The following is a 17500-nucleotide window of genomic DNA, read 5'->3' as shown; positions in this document are numbered from 1 at the left end:
ATTCTGGAGGGAATTACACACATTCTGATCACACACTTCGACTCCGGCGTTTCAGAAACACCAAACCAACATTAGAGACGCTGCGACGCCATTGGTCCACTGGTTACTCCAGTTAGCCAATCACAGCGGACGCTGAGGCAAAGTCACATGAGGTTCTTGTTGCTCATCGAGGGAATTATTAGATAAATGTTTCCATCATAGTTTATGTGCATGTCAACTGAGTGCATACGTTATTTATGCGCATTATTAACATTTATGCACATCTTGGCATTTCCATCCAGCGTTTTATATGCAATATCCCAGAAACACATAAAGATATGTGGATGGAAATAAATTGTATAAAAAAATAATCTAATGCTATAATCTCATGCCACCGTTGATGGGTGTGAGATATGTATTGTCTGATAATATCTGAGGCAGGGATTCCTGAACATGTTTTCAATCATGAACCCCTTGCAGTTCCTCCACACACCACTGGGTGTTAGCGAACCGCAGCGTGGGAAGGCTTCTCGCTGCCTCACGTCTTGCTATGGTTTATATGCATGCTTTCTAATTTAATAAAAAATTAAGTGTATTAAGTAGGGTTGGGTATCGTTTGAATTTGAACAATTCTGATTTTGATTCTGCTCATCGATTACAATGAAGTAAAAAAAAAAAAAAAACTTTATATATCATTCACATTTATTCACATTTAGTCTTATTGCAAAATATTTAACTGTAGCTGAATATCATGAGCAGAAATGTACGTATGCAATATCCCAAAATGTGCCTAAAAGCGTGTGGATGTAAACAGAACAGCTCCGTCTCCACTTCAGAGACAAGACCCAGGCAGGGCAGGGTACAGGTTCCCCGAGCCACAGATCCGAGACCCGGCCTCACCTCGGGGGCTGTCCGCTCGAGGAGGCATCATGTCGTTGGACTGATCCACGGTGTCCTGGGCTTTCATCGGCTCCTGTTTCTGCAGCTGGACCGGCGCTCCGTTACTCGTCTGGTTCTGGGCGGCCCGTAGTCGCATCACTTCTCCTTGCAGCAGGTTGTATTTGCGCTGTAGCTCGGTCAGATCGGGCCCGGCCGGCTCCAGCAGAGGCTCATGGGACACGCTCGAGTCCTTCTGCATGTACACCTCCAGGAACGAGTCCTGCCGGATCACCGCGGCCTACACACACAACAAGAGTGTTTGATAAAGATGCTTCGCCACTGCCTCGAGATCAGCCAAATGTGTTTTTAAGCTTCTCATAATGACAATAATGGGTAACACTTTATAATACTGCTCCTTCACTAATGAATAACTACACAGGAACAAATGAGTAACGCACTATTAACATTCTAGTAACTTCTATTAACTAAGAAGAAACTCTGATTCATGAATTAGTAAGTAATAGCGCTCAGTCGAACGTGGTAGTTCACTATTAGCTCATCAGTATCTACTATTTTTCATACCCCACTGAGGACTACTATATACAGGTTCATAATTAATATTAATAATGCATAATGTATAATATGAGGTAATGGTAACCCATTAGTAATGACTCAGGTGTTACTACATCCTTCTAAACGAACTACTAATAAGTTGGATTAGTATTCTAAAGTGAAAAGCTTGATAACTACCTAATATTGCCTGAAGTCATTGTAAGCTTTTGAGGTGTTTGTAAGATTTTGGATCGTAATGACTCAAGTGTTACTACATCTTTCTAAAGGGAATATAAATTATTTGGATCAGTATTCTAAAGTGAAGATCATGGGAACACGCTAGTAATGACTGAAGTGTTACCAAATCCATCGGAAGGAATTACTATCCAAAACCTTACAAAAATCTCAAAACCTTGATGGAGCTACCCTGTGTCTTTACGAAGGTCGCGGAGGCGGCCACTGCTCCCATGAGAGAGCGTGGTGTTCGTGTCCTCAACTATCTCGACGACTGGCTGATACTAGCTCAACCTCGGGAGCAGTTGTGCGAACACAGGGACTTGTTGCTCCAACATATCAGCCAGTTGGGTCTTCAGGTCAACTGGGAAAAGAGCAAACTCTCCCCCGAGCAGAGGAACTCTTTTCTCGGCATGGAGCTGGACTCGGTCAAACAGACGGCATGCCTCACAGAGGAACGTGTCCGGTCGGTGCTGAACTGCCTGAATACTAGAACAAGGTATGCTGTGGTCTCCACAGATGCCTCCAACACAGGCTGGGGGGCCACGCACGAGTAGTAGCAGGGATCTGGACGGGCCCCCAACTGCATTGGCACATTAACTGCCTCAAGTTGCTAGCAGTACACCTTGCTTTGAGATGCCTCAAGAAGCCACTGCTCAGTAAGTATATACTGGGCCGTACGGACAACACTGCGACCATTGCGTAGATCAACCATCAAGCAGGTGTACGCTCCCACCGTATGTCGCGACTCGCCCGAAGCATCTGAGGTCGCTTTGTGCCCCTTTATGTGCCGCCGACGAGCTCTCACGACAGCCTGTGGCCCAGGGAGAGTGGAGACTCGATCCCCAGGCGGTCCAGCTGATCTGGGACCACTTCGGGGTCGCACAGATCAATCTGTTTGCCTCTCCGGCCTTGGCCCATTGCCAGTTGTTTACTCCCTGACCGAGGGGACCCTCGGCACGGATGCGCACGGATGCGCTGGCACACAGCTGGCCCCTAGGCCTCCGCAAGTATGCGTGTCCCCCAGTGAGCCTTCTTGCACAGACACTGTGCAAAGTCAGGGAGGAAGAGGAGCAGGTCTTGCTAGTTGCCCCTTATTGGCCCAACCGGACCTGGTTCCCCAAATGCTCCTCTCACCAGCCCCTCCCTGGCCCATTCCTCTCAGGGAGGACCTCTGTGCATGGCACCCGCGTCCAGACCTCTGGAAACTCCTAGTCTGGTCCCTGTACGGGACGCAGAGGTTTTAGGTGATCTACCACAAGCAGACACCATCACTTCTGCGAGAGCACCCTCTATGAGGCATGCTTACGCCCTGAAGTGGAACCTGTTTGTTGAGTGGTATTCTTCTCACCGAGAAGACCCCCAAAGATGTTCGATCGGTACAGTGCTTTCCTTCCTGCAAGATGGGTTGGAGCGAATGCTGTCTCCCTCCACCCTTATAGTGTATGTTGCCTCTATTGCCACACATCACAATGCAGTTGATGGAAAATCCGTAGGGAAGCATTACCTGATCGTCAGGTTCCTGAGGGCTGCGAGGAGACAGAACACAAAGCCTCAGGACCTCAGACAGGTCAGCGAGCCCACTCCACTCGGAGTATAGCTTCTTCCTGGGCGCTGGCACAGGGTCCCTCGCTGACAGATATTTGTAGAGCTGCGGGCTGGGCGACACCAAACACGTTCGCTAGATTCTATAGCCTACGTGTCGAGCCGGTAGCTTCCCGTGTGCTCTCTTAGCATAGAAGCCAGTCAACACCGCTCAAAGTGTCGGCTTGGCCCTCCTATGGACTGGATATGTGTGCCATTCTTGCTCCAGTAGGGTTCCTCATTAGCCGAACCTTGTTGTGTTCCTCCACACCCCTCGGCAGCGGATGTGGCGGAGCGTCCGATGCCAGGCCTAACACTCGTATGCATTGGTGGAGCCTGTGCTTGGCTGGGTCCATATGTCGTGATCCCTACAGCGATCCCATATGTATATTCTTCCACGGTACGGCTCCCTACGGCTCCTCGTTCCCTGAAGAAGGGAACGGAGACGTGGTACCGTCGCCACTATTGCTGGACCACCGCTGACTCCAGGCTCCGCTCGGCTCCTCAGCGAAAGACAACTGCTGCGTGCCTCCGCTTCCGTGTTCATACCCCCGCTGCGGGTCGGAGCACGAGATGCAAAGCTCGCACGCCAATGTGCATTAGCTCGTTTTATCAATACTCGAAGATGACAGGCTCCCTAAGCGTGATGCCAATCAGTCGACACGTCGACTACATCTCCATTCCCTCTTTCAGGGAACGAGGGTTACATACGTAACCGAGATGTTCTAAGTAGTCTTCAGTGAGGTATGAAAAATATTAGCTAATAGTGAACTACCACATTCGACTGAACGCTATAACTTACTAATTTGTTAATCTGAGTTTCTTGTTAGTTAATAGAAGTTACTAGAATGTTAATAGTGCGTTACTCATTAGTTCCTGTGTAGTTATTCATTAATGAAGGAACAGTGTTATAAAGTGTTACCCTTTAAAGATCTCTAACGCTGTTTCGTCAAAGCATCTGTCCATCTAATGAAGTCCTGCATGTGTTTGAGATGGAGCTGGAGCTCAGTGTAAATCTGACCTGGAGAGCGTGTAGCTGAGTGCTGAGGTTCACCAGTCTCTGACACACCTCCTGAAACACAAACACTTCAGTCATCTCTGTTCTCATCTTCACACACACCCCGTTCTTTAAGAGCTTCCTGAAGGTGTACCTCGTTTAAAGTCTTGTCCTGCAGCTGGTTCCCATTCCTGTCCTGTGAAAGCCATTAAACCATAATCAATCCAGTATGCACTGCAATATCCACTCAAGTATCTCTGTAGTGTATCAAACCCTCACCTTGTTAGATGGACCGTTTACTTCATGAGTCCCATTAACTGATATCGTTCCTTCATCTGAAAATATGAGAGATGGAAGAGTCTTAATATCTTCGGTAATATACTACACGCACACCATTGGAGAGAATATAATCCAATATAAACAAAACAAGAATTGCATTTGCTTATATTTATGCATTGTAAACATTCTACATTACTACGTTATTTTATTACTTACTTTATATATATTATTTATTGATTAAATAATCGGATAATTTGCGGTTTGGGCCTGGCTTTCCATCCTACTGTAATGTTCAATGGCTATTATTACTCGTTTTAGTCCAGAAACTGAAGCAAGGCAGCAGTATCAGTCACAACATTCCTCATTATCATAATAATTCATACGCAGAATAAAGGGGCGGGGCCTGGTTGAGTTGGTCAGTAGTGTGTTAAACTGGCGGTTATGGTAAGGGGCGGGACATTTCCCAAACACACTCGAAGCGCTCGACCAATCACAACACACTGCTCCAGCCGACCAATCAGAGCACAGTGTGCTTTTGAGAAGGAGGGGCTTCATAGAGACAGGAAGTAAACAGAGCGTTACTGACAGACTGGGAAGAGAGGAGCCGCAACAATGGAGAATATGAGGAGAATAATCAACATTCAAGCGGGAAAACCTGTTCTAGTCGAGCCTGAGAACTACAGCAAGAGTTTGTAGACGGGCAGAATAGGTATGATGAAGATGAATAAGGTACCTGTTGTTTTCGAGGTGAATTGTACCTCTGTCGGTCCACCATTCAGTCTGCAGGACTGTGGACGCTCAATGCATGAAGCCAACAGCACTTCACTCAGTCTGTCCACTGAAGTGTGACATAAATAAGAGAGCAGTCTTAATGTCCTTCATTGCTAAGCTCTGTATTCTCTGTATTCTCCTCTGCTTACCCTCAACAATGGCGTCATTCAGCAGCCGCTCCGCCTGAGGAGCCGAGGGAGTTTCTGCTCGGAATATATTCCTGGAGTTTGTGGGAACGGTAACAGTCTGACCTCCAGTGACCTCGGCCAAATCCGAGAAGAGCGTCACACGCTCCTGTAACAGCTCCAGAACCTCACGGTCCTTCTGCTGGATATCAGCTACACAGAGAGACAGAGAGAGAGATAAATACATCTGAGCAGTATAACGACAGATACAGAAGAGTGATGGGAAATAAACCATGTTTCCTAGTAGATACAAACCTCTGAGTCTGCGTAGCAAAGCTTTGTCCTCTGTTTCAATAAGAGGAAAATCCTCTCTTGAAGGACAGCTGTAAAAGAGAGACGAGAGAAGCTGATGAAGCGTTTGCCGTTGACTGATCAGAGATATATATCTGAGCGGGGCATTGAGGTGTTGGGTTGAGGAGTTGTGAGTTGACTCTGACTTGCTCACTGTCTGCTGAATGATTTTCATCCAGGAGTTTCTGTCGTCTTTGGAGGCGGCGTGGAGCTCGTACATCTCTGGAGGCGTGGAGTGACTGATGAGGAACATTCCTCGCTCCTGATTGGCTATATGCCTCACAATCAAGTTCTGAAGGCACAGCACTGCAGGTTTGTCCTGTGAAACCAGCAAGATTTGGTCAGCTTGATTTTGATGTGGGATGATGCAGGTCATGAGATAAATGAGCTGCGACTCACCAGACAGGGGAAAATATACTTCTGGTCTTTTTCTTGCATGAACACCAGGACGTCTGTCATTAACAAAACTTGCACATCTATACAGACAAAACACAGAGTTACTGAGAAATCTCTCTGGATCATTTCAACTCACTCACAGCCATGTTTTTCAAAATAAATGAATGTCCTCATAGACAATGATGACACCTTGGACAAAAACACTGCATGCCAATTTTCAAGTCAATCGGACCAACGGTTGGGTAGTTAGAGCCTTCTCCCTGTTTTTTTTGCTGTTATAGTGCCCCCAAGTGGTCAAGTGCCACTTTTTTTTCACACAATTAGATATTGAGCTCATACAGATGTGTGCCAATTTTGGTGAACATATCCCATTCTGTTCAAGAGTTATAGCTATTTAAGTGACCCAAAAAAATATAAACTTTTGGCATGCTGTGCCAATAGCGATGATTTGAAAGTTCAACTTTTTTTATGATAATAATTGATATTCAATCTACAGATAATCTTTCTGCACTGGTTTGATTCTGACAGATTACTTCGCAAAAGTAGGTTTATAAAAAAAAAAAAAACATTTTTCATTGTGGAACTGAAATTGGAGAAATATGTATTGCTCGTCTGTGCCAAATGGTTGAGCAGTTATGGCCAAAAATGTGTGAAAATCTTGTTTTTATCACCTAATCCACACATGCACATCTTCTTTGTTGCATCCGCAAATTATGATACACTAATACAAAAGAAAACATTTAGTATTCACAAAAATGTCTCTATTTGTACAAATTGCTACACATTAATTAATTTTTTACATTTTCCACACGTAAGTTGAAAGGCATTTGGTTGTGGATAGTAAAACATATCTGCAACATTTATCAAGTTCATGGATAATTGTGCTTGCACGTGTTCATAATTTTTATACTATATTCATCACATAGACGATTGTATAGCAACAGTAATGCAATAAGCACAGCCGGCACCTTTGAGTCTGACAGACGATGGTATAACAGTAGTAATGGCACCTTTGAGTCTGACAGACGATGGTATTACAGTAATAATGGCACCTTTGAGTCTGACAGACGATGGTATAACAGTAATAATGGCACCTTTGAGTCTGACAGACGATGGTATAACAGTAATAATGGCACCTTTGAGTCTGACAGACGATGGTATAACAGTAATAATGGCACCTTTGAGTCTGACAGACGATGGTATAACAGTAATAATGGCACCTTTGAGTCTGACAGACGATGGTATAACAGTAATAATGGCACCTTTGAGTCTGACAGACGATGGTATAACAGTAATAATGGCACCTTTGAGTCTGACAGACGATGGTATAACAGTAATAATGGCACCTTTGAGTCTGACAGACGATGGTATAACAGTAATAATGGCACCTTTGAGTCTGACAGACGATGGTATAACAGTGATTATGGCACCTTTGAGTCTGACAGACGATGGTATAACAGTAATAATGGCACCTTTGAGTCTGACAGACGATGGTATAACAGTGATTATGGCACCTTTGAGTCTGACAGACGATGGTATAACAGTAATAATGGCACCTTTGAGTCTGACAGACGATGGTATAACAGTGATTATGGCACCTTTGAGTCTGACAGACGATGGTATAACAGTAGTAATGGCACCTTTGAGTCTGACAGACGATGGTATAACAGTGATTATGGCACCTTTGAGTCTGACAGACGATGGTATAACAGTGATAATGGCACCTTTGAGTCAGACAGACGATGGTATAACAGTGATAATGGCACCTTTGAGTCTGACAGACGATGGTATAACAGTGATTATGGCACCTTTGAGTCAGACAGACGATGGTATAACAGTGATAATGGCACCTTTGAGTCTGACAGACGATGGTATAACAGTGATAATGGCACCTTTGAGTCTGACAGACGATGGTATAACAGTGATAATGGCACCTTTGAGTCTGACAGATGATGGTATAACAGTAATAACGGCACCTTTGAGTCTGACAGATGATGGTATAACAGTAATAACGGCACCTTTGAGTCTGGAGCCCTGCGCAGTCTTCCACAGCAGCGCTCCCTCGTGAATGAGCCCGCGCCGCAGAAGCTCTCCTCCACGAAACACTCCTCCACCCTTCACTTTAGTCTCGGCCCGCGGGTCCAGACGCGACTGGATCTCCTGCAGCCGCTGAGCTCGCTCTAACTCCTGAACCTGCTGATCCACCGAACACAACAGCTCCCGGATCAGAGCCAGAGACTGAGCCAGAGACTTACTCTCCTCTTCGCTCCCTGCCAAACCAAACACAGTCTGTTCTCAGAGCAGCGAGGGAAACACAGGCCATTTACAGTCCACGAGGAGGTCAGGCCCCCGCTCTCTATCACATAGGGGTCATTAGGGTTGGGTATCGGTTGAATTTTAACGATTCCGATTTTGCTTATCGATTCCGATTCTTATCGATTCCGATTCTTATCGATTCCGAAAATGCAACAAAAAAACTTAGATATCATTCACATTTAGTCTTATTGCAAAACATTTCATTTTAGCTGAATATCATAAAGAAACATAAAAAAACTTTTGTTTGATTGGTATTGTTATAGAGACGGCAGCAGGAATATTAGTGCTGTCACTTTAAGAGCTGCACAGATCCAATATACTGATGCACATCTGCAACAGAGTCTTTCGCACTTTAATTATTTAAAGTCATATTGAAATGCTCACAAAGGAATCGATAAGAGGAATCGAAATTTACATTTTATAACAAGTATCCGATTCTTGACCTCAAGTATTCGATTCCAGAATTGAAAACGATTTTCGATTCCCAACCCTAGTGTTAATGCTGATTTTCATGAATGAACTCAACTGTTGGACATGATGCAGATTATGTTATCAGACTATAGCTTGTCATGTAGTCTCACCTTTAGTGTTGTCGAGTATGCGCTGGATGAGCACGGGGTATTTAGTGATGCGCTGCGTGACCAGTAAGATGCACTCCTGGACACCGTGACGGCGCAGGAGAGAACCTCTGCTCACACGCTTCAGGATAACAGAGCAGACGTTAGAAACTAAACATATCTCATTAAAGACATTCTACAGAAAGAAGTAAGCGTGACCTGAAGCATGTGTTCTCTCACCCGTATGAACTGCTGGAACCTCTTGTCCCGCGCCAGCAGCTCCTTATAGAGTTTCACAGCCTTCAGGTGCCGACTGCAGAACTCCACATAACACTTCCTCATCTCTTCTGCGTTCTGCCCTGAGAACTGATGCAGACGAGACACATTCCCATCAGAACCCAGACACGTCTGAGGTCCACTCACTGACCTGAGCCCTCGTCAGTATATATATACAAATAAATATACACAACACTGTGCCTGTTCATTTGAGGGTCTTAGAATGATCTTAAGAATCCTTCAAAATGCATTTGCAAACTCACCTTGATATTTATATCACAGAAATCCTAAAACCACGTTTTGCAATATCTTACTTGCGTACAGTCTACAATAGTTTGAATCCCAGGAAATGCATGAACTGATAAAAAAGCTTTAGATAAAAGAGTCTGCCAAATGTATAAATGTAAACTGCAGTTATTGATAAGGGATTTGTGTGTGTGTTTTGTTTAACATCATCATACCCATATCAATATCCACTTCCCTGAAACGACTCTTGTGTAGTATGTGCGGTTCTTTGACTAGATGCTTGTGATGATGCAAACTCAGCACGCATGTGACCCAATAACAGTGTTGTTTTAACCGCTGGACACAGAACTTCTCTGTGAGCCGAACGCCACTGCATTTCCCCTCTAGGATGGATAGTATGGTTTATATCGATACACTTCTGAAAGATAATTACCCCCGCCAGATTATTACCCCTCCTAATCCCCAGTATGGGTAGGATTAGGGGTGGGGGTGGAGTTAGGATTAGGGGTGGGGGGGAAGTTAGGATTGGGGGTGGAGTTAGGATTAGGTGTGGGGGTGGAGTTTGGATTGGGGTGGAGTTAGGATTAGGTGTGGGGGTGGAGTTCGGATTAGGTGTGGGGGAGGGGTTATAATTGAGGGTGGAGTTAGGATTAGGAGTGGAGGCGGAGTTAGGATTGAGGGTGGAGTTAGGATTAGGTGTGGGGGAGGAGTTAGGATTAGGTGTGGGGGTGGAGTTAGGATTGAGGGTGGAGTTAGGATTAGGTGTGGGGGAGGAGTTAGGATTAAATGTGGGGGAGGAGTTAGGATTGAGGGTGGAGTTAAGATTAGGTGTGGGGGAGGAGTTTGGATTGGGGTAGAGTTAGGATTAGGTGTGGGGGAGGAGTTAGGATTAGATGTGGGGGAGGAGTTAGGATTGAGGGTGGAGTTAGGATTAGGTGTGGGGGAGGAGTTAGGATTAGGTGTGGGGGAGGAGTTAGGATTGAGGGTGGAGTTAGGATTAGGTGTGGGGAGGAGTTAGGATTGGGGGTGGAGTTAGGATTAGGTGTGGGGGAGGAGTTTGGATTGGGGGTGGAGTTTGGATTAGGTGTGGGGGTGGAGTTAGGATTAGGTGTGGGGGAGGAGTTAGGATTAGGTGTGGGGGAGGAGTTAGGATTGAGGGTGGAGTTAGGATTAGGTGTGGGGGAGGAGTTAGGATTGGGGGTGGAGTTAGGATTAGGTGTGGGGAGGAGTTAGGATTAGGTGTGGGGAGGAGTTAGGATTGAGGGTGGAGTTTGGATTGGGGGTGGAGTTAGGAGTAGGTGTAGGGGAGGAGTTAGGATTGAGGGTGGAGTTAGGATTAGGTGTGGGGGAGGAGTTAGGATTGAGGGTGTTCTGATCCAACCCTTGGTTCTGAACACAGATCTGAATGTTCGCTGTGATCGTCAAAGGTTTAATAGACAGAGCCGAGTCATTCAGGAATAAGATCACGTGAGTGTTTGAATCGAGATTGCAATCTTTTAATGCTTCTACGCCCCGAACAGTCATGTGTGTGTTCATTACAGCCCTAACTGGTAAGTGAGCAGTTCACCTGGTCCACCAGTATGTCTCCCAGCCTCTGTATGGTGAAGTTGCGGGTGCTACTGGGAGCCAGGCTGTGGTTTCTCCTCTGCAGGAGCTGGCTCAGGAAACTGGAGTGAATGGACAAGAGCTGGTCCAGGCAGGGGAAGATGGTGTTGACTACACCCATCTCCATCAGCACCTCCTCCATCATGCCTCTGCGAAACACCCCGTCCATGATCCGCAGCGTCCGCACGTGGTTCAGCTCCGTCTGGATCAGCTCTGCACAGCACAGGAAAACCACATGAGCACCTCGGCTTCTGCTGTCATTGCATGCATTCAGAGACTTTATCCAACGCTGCTCCTCCCTATACGCTAGTAAGGGCTCTCATGACTTAGGGCTGTGTTTTAGTTTAGTTTTTGATTTTGGCTTCCAATGATTATGAAAACATGATTATTAGCTTAGAATGAGGCGTTTCTCTCTACACACACCGCGGGTCTCCTTACATCAACATGTTTCTACGGTGGCCCTACATGGACAAACACACTTTGTCACTATGTTGTTCTTCGTGTAAAGAGTCCATGTGCCAGATGTGGGCCGGATCTGGGCCGACACTGTGTTACTGTCTGGGTTGTGAAAAGTTTGTATATTTAGTTGTTTTTAGATTTGAAGATGAAGGTTACAACCCATTTAATTTACTTATTACACCTTAAAAAGTACATTTATTCCATACTTTCACTGGTTTTCCTTGCTTGAGTGGACCAGATACCAGTTTGAAATAACTCAACACAAGAGCGTGAGGAAGGCTGAAGGCTTAAATACATGAGGAAGGTAATCAACTGAACAAGGAACAGGTGAGGACTAGGGGTGTGACGGTTAGTATATAACCGTGAGACCGACGGTTATAGTTAAACACCGTCATTAGAACTCTATAACCGCCAAAACCGTGTTATTAAAATATTTTTTACAAACATAAAAAAATAAAAAATAAAAAAAAAAATAGATAGGATCATAATATGTGCAATACATCGGGAGACATGGTTTTTACCACTTAATGAAGTTTTGTTTTGTAAATCGTCAGAAATTATTTTTACCACTTGATATAAGTTTTGCTTTGTAAGCCTTTCCTTAAAGCGAATTTCGTTTTGTACAAATTGTACCTTAATTTTAATAAATGTTTCATCAACCAATTGCATGTATTTAATAATATAGCAGACAATATAATAACCGTGACATTGAGGCGCCGGTGCGCCGCGTTCACTTGCTTTGCATTGTGAACTAGAGCGCATCTCATCGTAAATGAATGAAACTATGCCTGCCTCATGCATTAGCATTAAATATCTTTGCTACATCCTTTCTAGACGGGTGCGGCTTTGAGAAATCTTGGAGATCTCCCTAATAAACGGAGGTCTGAAATATCTGCCCCTTTACCGATCAGAGCGCGCGCTGACACGGAGTTAACCCGCTATCTCCAAGAAGAACCAATTGACTCTACGGCTAATCCACTAGCATGGTGGGGAGACACACGCTATCCGCTCTTAGCAAAATTGGCACGTAAATACATGTGTATTTGTGCTACAAATACAGCATCAGAGCGAGTTTTTAGCACTGCGGGTAACATAGCCACCCCTGTCAGATCGTCACTAAAACCGAGTAAAGTGAACATGTTGGTGTTCCTGTCACGGAACTTTGAAGTCGAAAAAGATTAGGAATTTAAAATGTCATTGCACTTTTTTTGTTTCCTGTATTTAGTTAGTTTAATTAAGGTATTATCACAACAATCGTTGTTCGACTTTTTTTTTCTTTGATAAAGGTATGTAGATTTTATCATTTGTAATTTAGGCCTACTCATTCATTTTTATGCAGCTCTTATATAATTTAAGCAGCCTACGTTTTTAAAAGGATTTGTTTAGTGTGTGTGATTTATTTAAAACAAAGCATGTTCATTGCTTTTTTTTTTTTTTTAGGATTTAAAAAAAACCCCGACGGTTATGTTACGAACCGTCACATTTGACTCACATCATAACCGTCATCACCAATTCTGAAACCGGCACACCTCTAGTGAGGACTAATTATAAACTAAGACTAATGAACAAACTAAAACAAACCGCATTCTCAAGTGGTTTAAATGAGTAAGTGTTAGTAAATGACAACATCAAATCCCTGCCAGAGCCGGGTGACAGTGTAAATGCGTCCGGAAGTCAGTGAAGTCTCACCGTATATGACGTCTTGTCTCTTGATGACATCTTTGCGCTGAGACTGCAGGTAAGAGGAGTCCACAGCCATACTCCAGGAGTCAGCCTCAAAGTCCCTGCCGTCCTTCTCCAGCTCCTCCAGCATGGCGGCGTAGTACACCTCTCCTGTGCACATGTGTGTGAGACTACATACAGGTGTGTGTGTGTGTGTGTACATGTGTGTGTGTGTGTGTGTTGTGGAGCTGCACCTTCATCGTTGAGCGACTCCATGGACATGGCTCTGTTCCTGAAGTTCAGCGAGTCAGTGGAGTGCGAGAGGATCCTCCTCAGGCCGAGAGGAGAGTCATCGTTCAGACTTCTGTGGGGAACACAGTTACACAGGAACACAGTTACACAGGAACACAGTTACACAGGAACACAGTTATATAGGAACACAGTCACACAGTTACACAGGAACACAGGAACACAGGAACACAGTTACACAGGAACACAGTTACACAGGAACACAGTTATATAGGAACACAGGAACACAGTTACACAGGAACACAGTTACACAGGAACACAGTTACACAGGAACACAGTTACACAGTCACACAGTTACACAGGAACACAGTCACACAGGAACACAGTTACACAGGAACACAGTCACACAGTTACAAAGGAACACAGTCACGCAGGAACACAGTTACACAGTCACACAGTTACACAGTCACACAGTTACACAGTCACACAGTTACACAGGAACACAGTCACACAGGAACACAGTCACACAGTTACAAAGGAACACAGTCACGCAGGAACACAGTTACACAGGAACACAGTCACGCAGGAACAGTTACACAGTCACACAGGAACACAGTCACACAGGATCACAGTCACACAGGATCACAGTCACACAGGAACACAGTTACACAGTCACACAGTTACACAGTCACACAGGAACACAGTTACACAGTCACACAGTTACACAGTCACACAGTTACACAGTCACACAGTTACACAGTCACACAGTCACACAGTTTCACAGTCACACAGTTACACAGTCACACAGGAACACAGTCACACAGGAACACAGTCACACAGTTACACAGGAACACAGTCACGCAGGAACACAGTTACACAGGAACACAGTCACACAGGAACACAGTTACACAGTCACACAGTTTCACAGGAACACAGTCACACAGGATCACAGTCACACAGGATCACAGTCACACAGGATCACCGTCACACAGGAACACAGTCACACAGTTACACAGTCACACAGTTACACAGTCACACAGGAACACAGTCACACAGTTTCACAGTCACACAGTTACACAGTCACACAGGAACACAGTTACACAGGAACACAGGAACACAGTCACACAGTTACACAGGAACACAGTCACGCAGGAACACAGTTACACAGGAACACAGTCACACAGTCACACAGGAACACAGTTACACAGTCACACAGGATCACAGTCACACAGGATCACAGTCACACAGGATCACAGTCACACAGGAACACAGTTACACAGTCACACAGGAACACAGTTACACAGTCACACAGTTACACAGTCACACAGTTACACAGTCACACAGGATCACAGTCACACAGTTACACAGTCACACAGGATCACAGTCACACAGGAACACAGTTACACAGTCACACAGGATCACAGTCACACAATTACACAGTCACACAGTTACACAGTCACACAGGAACACAGTTACACAGTCACATAGTCACATAGTTACACAGTCACACAGTTACACAGTCACACAGTTACACAGTCACACAGTTACACAATCACACAGGAACACAGTTACACAGTCACACAGGAACACAGTTACACAGGAACACAGTTACACAGGAACACCCTCACACAGGAACACAGTTACACAGGAACACAGTTACACAGTCACACAGGAACACAGTCAAACAGGATCACAGTCACACAGGAACACAGTCACACAGGATCACAGTCACACAGGAATACAGTCACACAGGAACACAGTTACACAGTCACACAGGAACACAGTCACACAGGAACACAGTCACACAGGATCACAGTCACACAGGACCACAGTCACACAGGACCACAGTTACACAGCAACACAGTCACACAGGAACACAGTCACACAGGATCACAGGAACACAGTCACACAGGATCACAGTCACACAGGAACAGTCACACAGGACCACAGTTACACAGGAACACAGTCACACAGGAACACAGTCACACAGGAACACAGTTACACAGGAACACAGTCACACAGGAACACAGTCACACAGGAACACAGTTACACAGTCACACAGGATCACAGTCACACAGGAACACAGTCACACAGGAACACAGGAACACAGTCACACAGGATCACAGTCACACAGGAACACAGTTACACAGGAACACAGTCACGCAGGATCACAGGATCACAGTCACACAGGAACACAGTCACACAGGAACACAGGAACACAGGAACACAGTCACGCAGGATCACAGTCACACAGGAACACAGTCACACAGGAACACAGTCACACAGGAACACAGTCACACAGGAACACAGTCACACAGGAACACAGTCACACAGGATCACAGTCACACAGGAACACAGTCACGCAGGATCACAGTCACACAGGAACACAGTCACACAGTCACACAGGAACACAGTCACACAGGAACACAGTTACACAGGAACACAGGAACACAGTCACACAGGAACACAGTTACACAGGAACACAGTCACACAGGAACACAGTCACACAGGAACACAGTCACACAGGATCACAGTCACACAGGAACACAGTCACGCAGGATCACAGTCACACAGGAACACAGTCACACAGGAACACAGTCACACAGGAACACAGTCACGCAGGATCACAGTCACACAGGAACACAGTCACACAGGAACACAGTCACACAGGAACACAGTCACACAGGAACACAGTCACACAGGAACACAGTCACACAGGATCACAGTCACACAGGAACACAGTCACGCAGGATCACAGTCACACAGGAACACAGTCACACAGTCACACAGGAACACAGTCACACAGGAACACAGTTACACAGGAACACAGGAACACAGTCACACAGGAACACAGTCACACAGGAACACAGTCACACAGGAACACAGTCACACAGGAACACAGTCACACAGGAACACAGTCACACAGGATCACAGTCACACAGGAACACAGTCACGCAGGATCACAGGAACACAGTCACACAGGAACACAGTCACACAGGAACACAGTCACACAGGAACACAGTCACACAGGATCACAGTCACACAGGAACACAGTCACGCAGGATCACAGGAACACAGTCACGCAGGATCACAGTCACACAGGAACACAGTTACACAGGAACACAGTCACACAGGAACACAGTCACACTGGAACACAGTCACACAGGAACACAGTCAAACAGGATCACAGTCACACAGGAACACAGTCACACAGGATCACAGTCACACAGGAATACAGTCACACAGGAACACAGTTACACAGGAACACAGTTACACAGTCACACAGGAACACAGTCACACAGGAACACAGTTACACAGTCACACAGGAACACAGTCACACAGGATCACAGTCACACAGGACCACAGTCACACAGGACCACAGTTACACAGCAACACAGTCACACAGTCACACAGGATCACAGTCACACAGGAACACAGTCACACAGGATCACAGTCACACAGGAACAGTCACACAGGATCACAGTTACACAGGAACACAGTCACACAGGAACACAGGAACACAGTCACACAGGAACACAGTCACACAGGAACACAGTCACACAGGAACACAGGAACACAGTTACACAGGAACACAGTCACACAGGAACACAGGATCACAGGAACACAGTCACACAGGAACACAGTCACACAGGATCACAGTCACACAGGAACACAGTTACACAGGAACACAGTTACACAGTCACACAGGAACACAGTCACACAGGATCACAGTCACACAGGAACACAGTCACACAGGAACACAGTCACACAGGAACACAGTCACACAGGATCACAGTCACACAGGAACACAGTTACACAGGAACACAGTCACACAGTCACACAGGAACACAGTCACACAGGACCACAGTCACACAAGAACACAGTTACACAGTCACACAGGAACACAGTCACACAGGACCACAGTTACACAGTCACACAGTCACACAGGATCACAGTCACACAGGAACACAGTCACACAGGAA

General features: G+C 45.6%; 1 protein-coding gene across 3 annotated transcripts in view; it reads right to left on the bottom strand.

Moving 5' to 3' along the window:
* Positions 1–17500, bottom strand: part of arhgef2b (rho/rac guanine nucleotide exchange factor (GEF) 2b) — a 59120-nt gene that overhangs the window by 1059 nt on the left and 40561 nt on the right. The window contains exons 6-20 of one of the 3 annotated variants that reach the window (XM_079625737.1): positions 13523–13632; positions 13296–13439; positions 11110–11360; positions 9261–9386; positions 9045–9162; positions 8166–8417; positions 6151–6227; positions 5898–6070; positions 5716–5783; positions 5425–5613; positions 5238–5342; positions 4505–4560; positions 4380–4421; positions 4250–4300; positions 880–1156 (exon numbers count right to left, since the gene is read on the bottom strand). In XM_079625737.1, the coding sequence (XP_079481863.1) occupies positions 880–1156; positions 4250–4300; positions 4380–4421; positions 4505–4560; positions 5238–5342; positions 5425–5613; positions 5716–5783; positions 5898–6070; positions 6151–6227; positions 8166–8417; positions 9045–9162; positions 9261–9386; positions 11110–11360; positions 13296–13439; positions 13523–13632 (2039 nt within the window). Of the gene's footprint in view, positions 1–879; positions 1157–4249; positions 4301–4379; positions 4422–4504; positions 4561–5237; positions 5343–5424; positions 5614–5715; positions 6071–6150; positions 6228–8165; positions 8418–9044; positions 9163–9260; positions 9387–11109; positions 11361–13295; positions 13440–13522; positions 13633–17500 lie in introns of all 3 variants that reach the window. The other 2 variants (XM_079625735.1, XM_079625736.1) reach the window with 2 other exon arrangements.

Source organism: Phoxinus phoxinus (genome assembly GCF_949152265.1).
Source record: "Phoxinus phoxinus genome assembly, chromosome: 10".
Lineage (NCBI taxonomy): Eukaryota > Metazoa > Chordata > Actinopteri > Cypriniformes > Leuciscidae > Phoxinus > Phoxinus phoxinus.
This window is presented reverse-complemented; position numbering and strand designations above follow the sequence as displayed.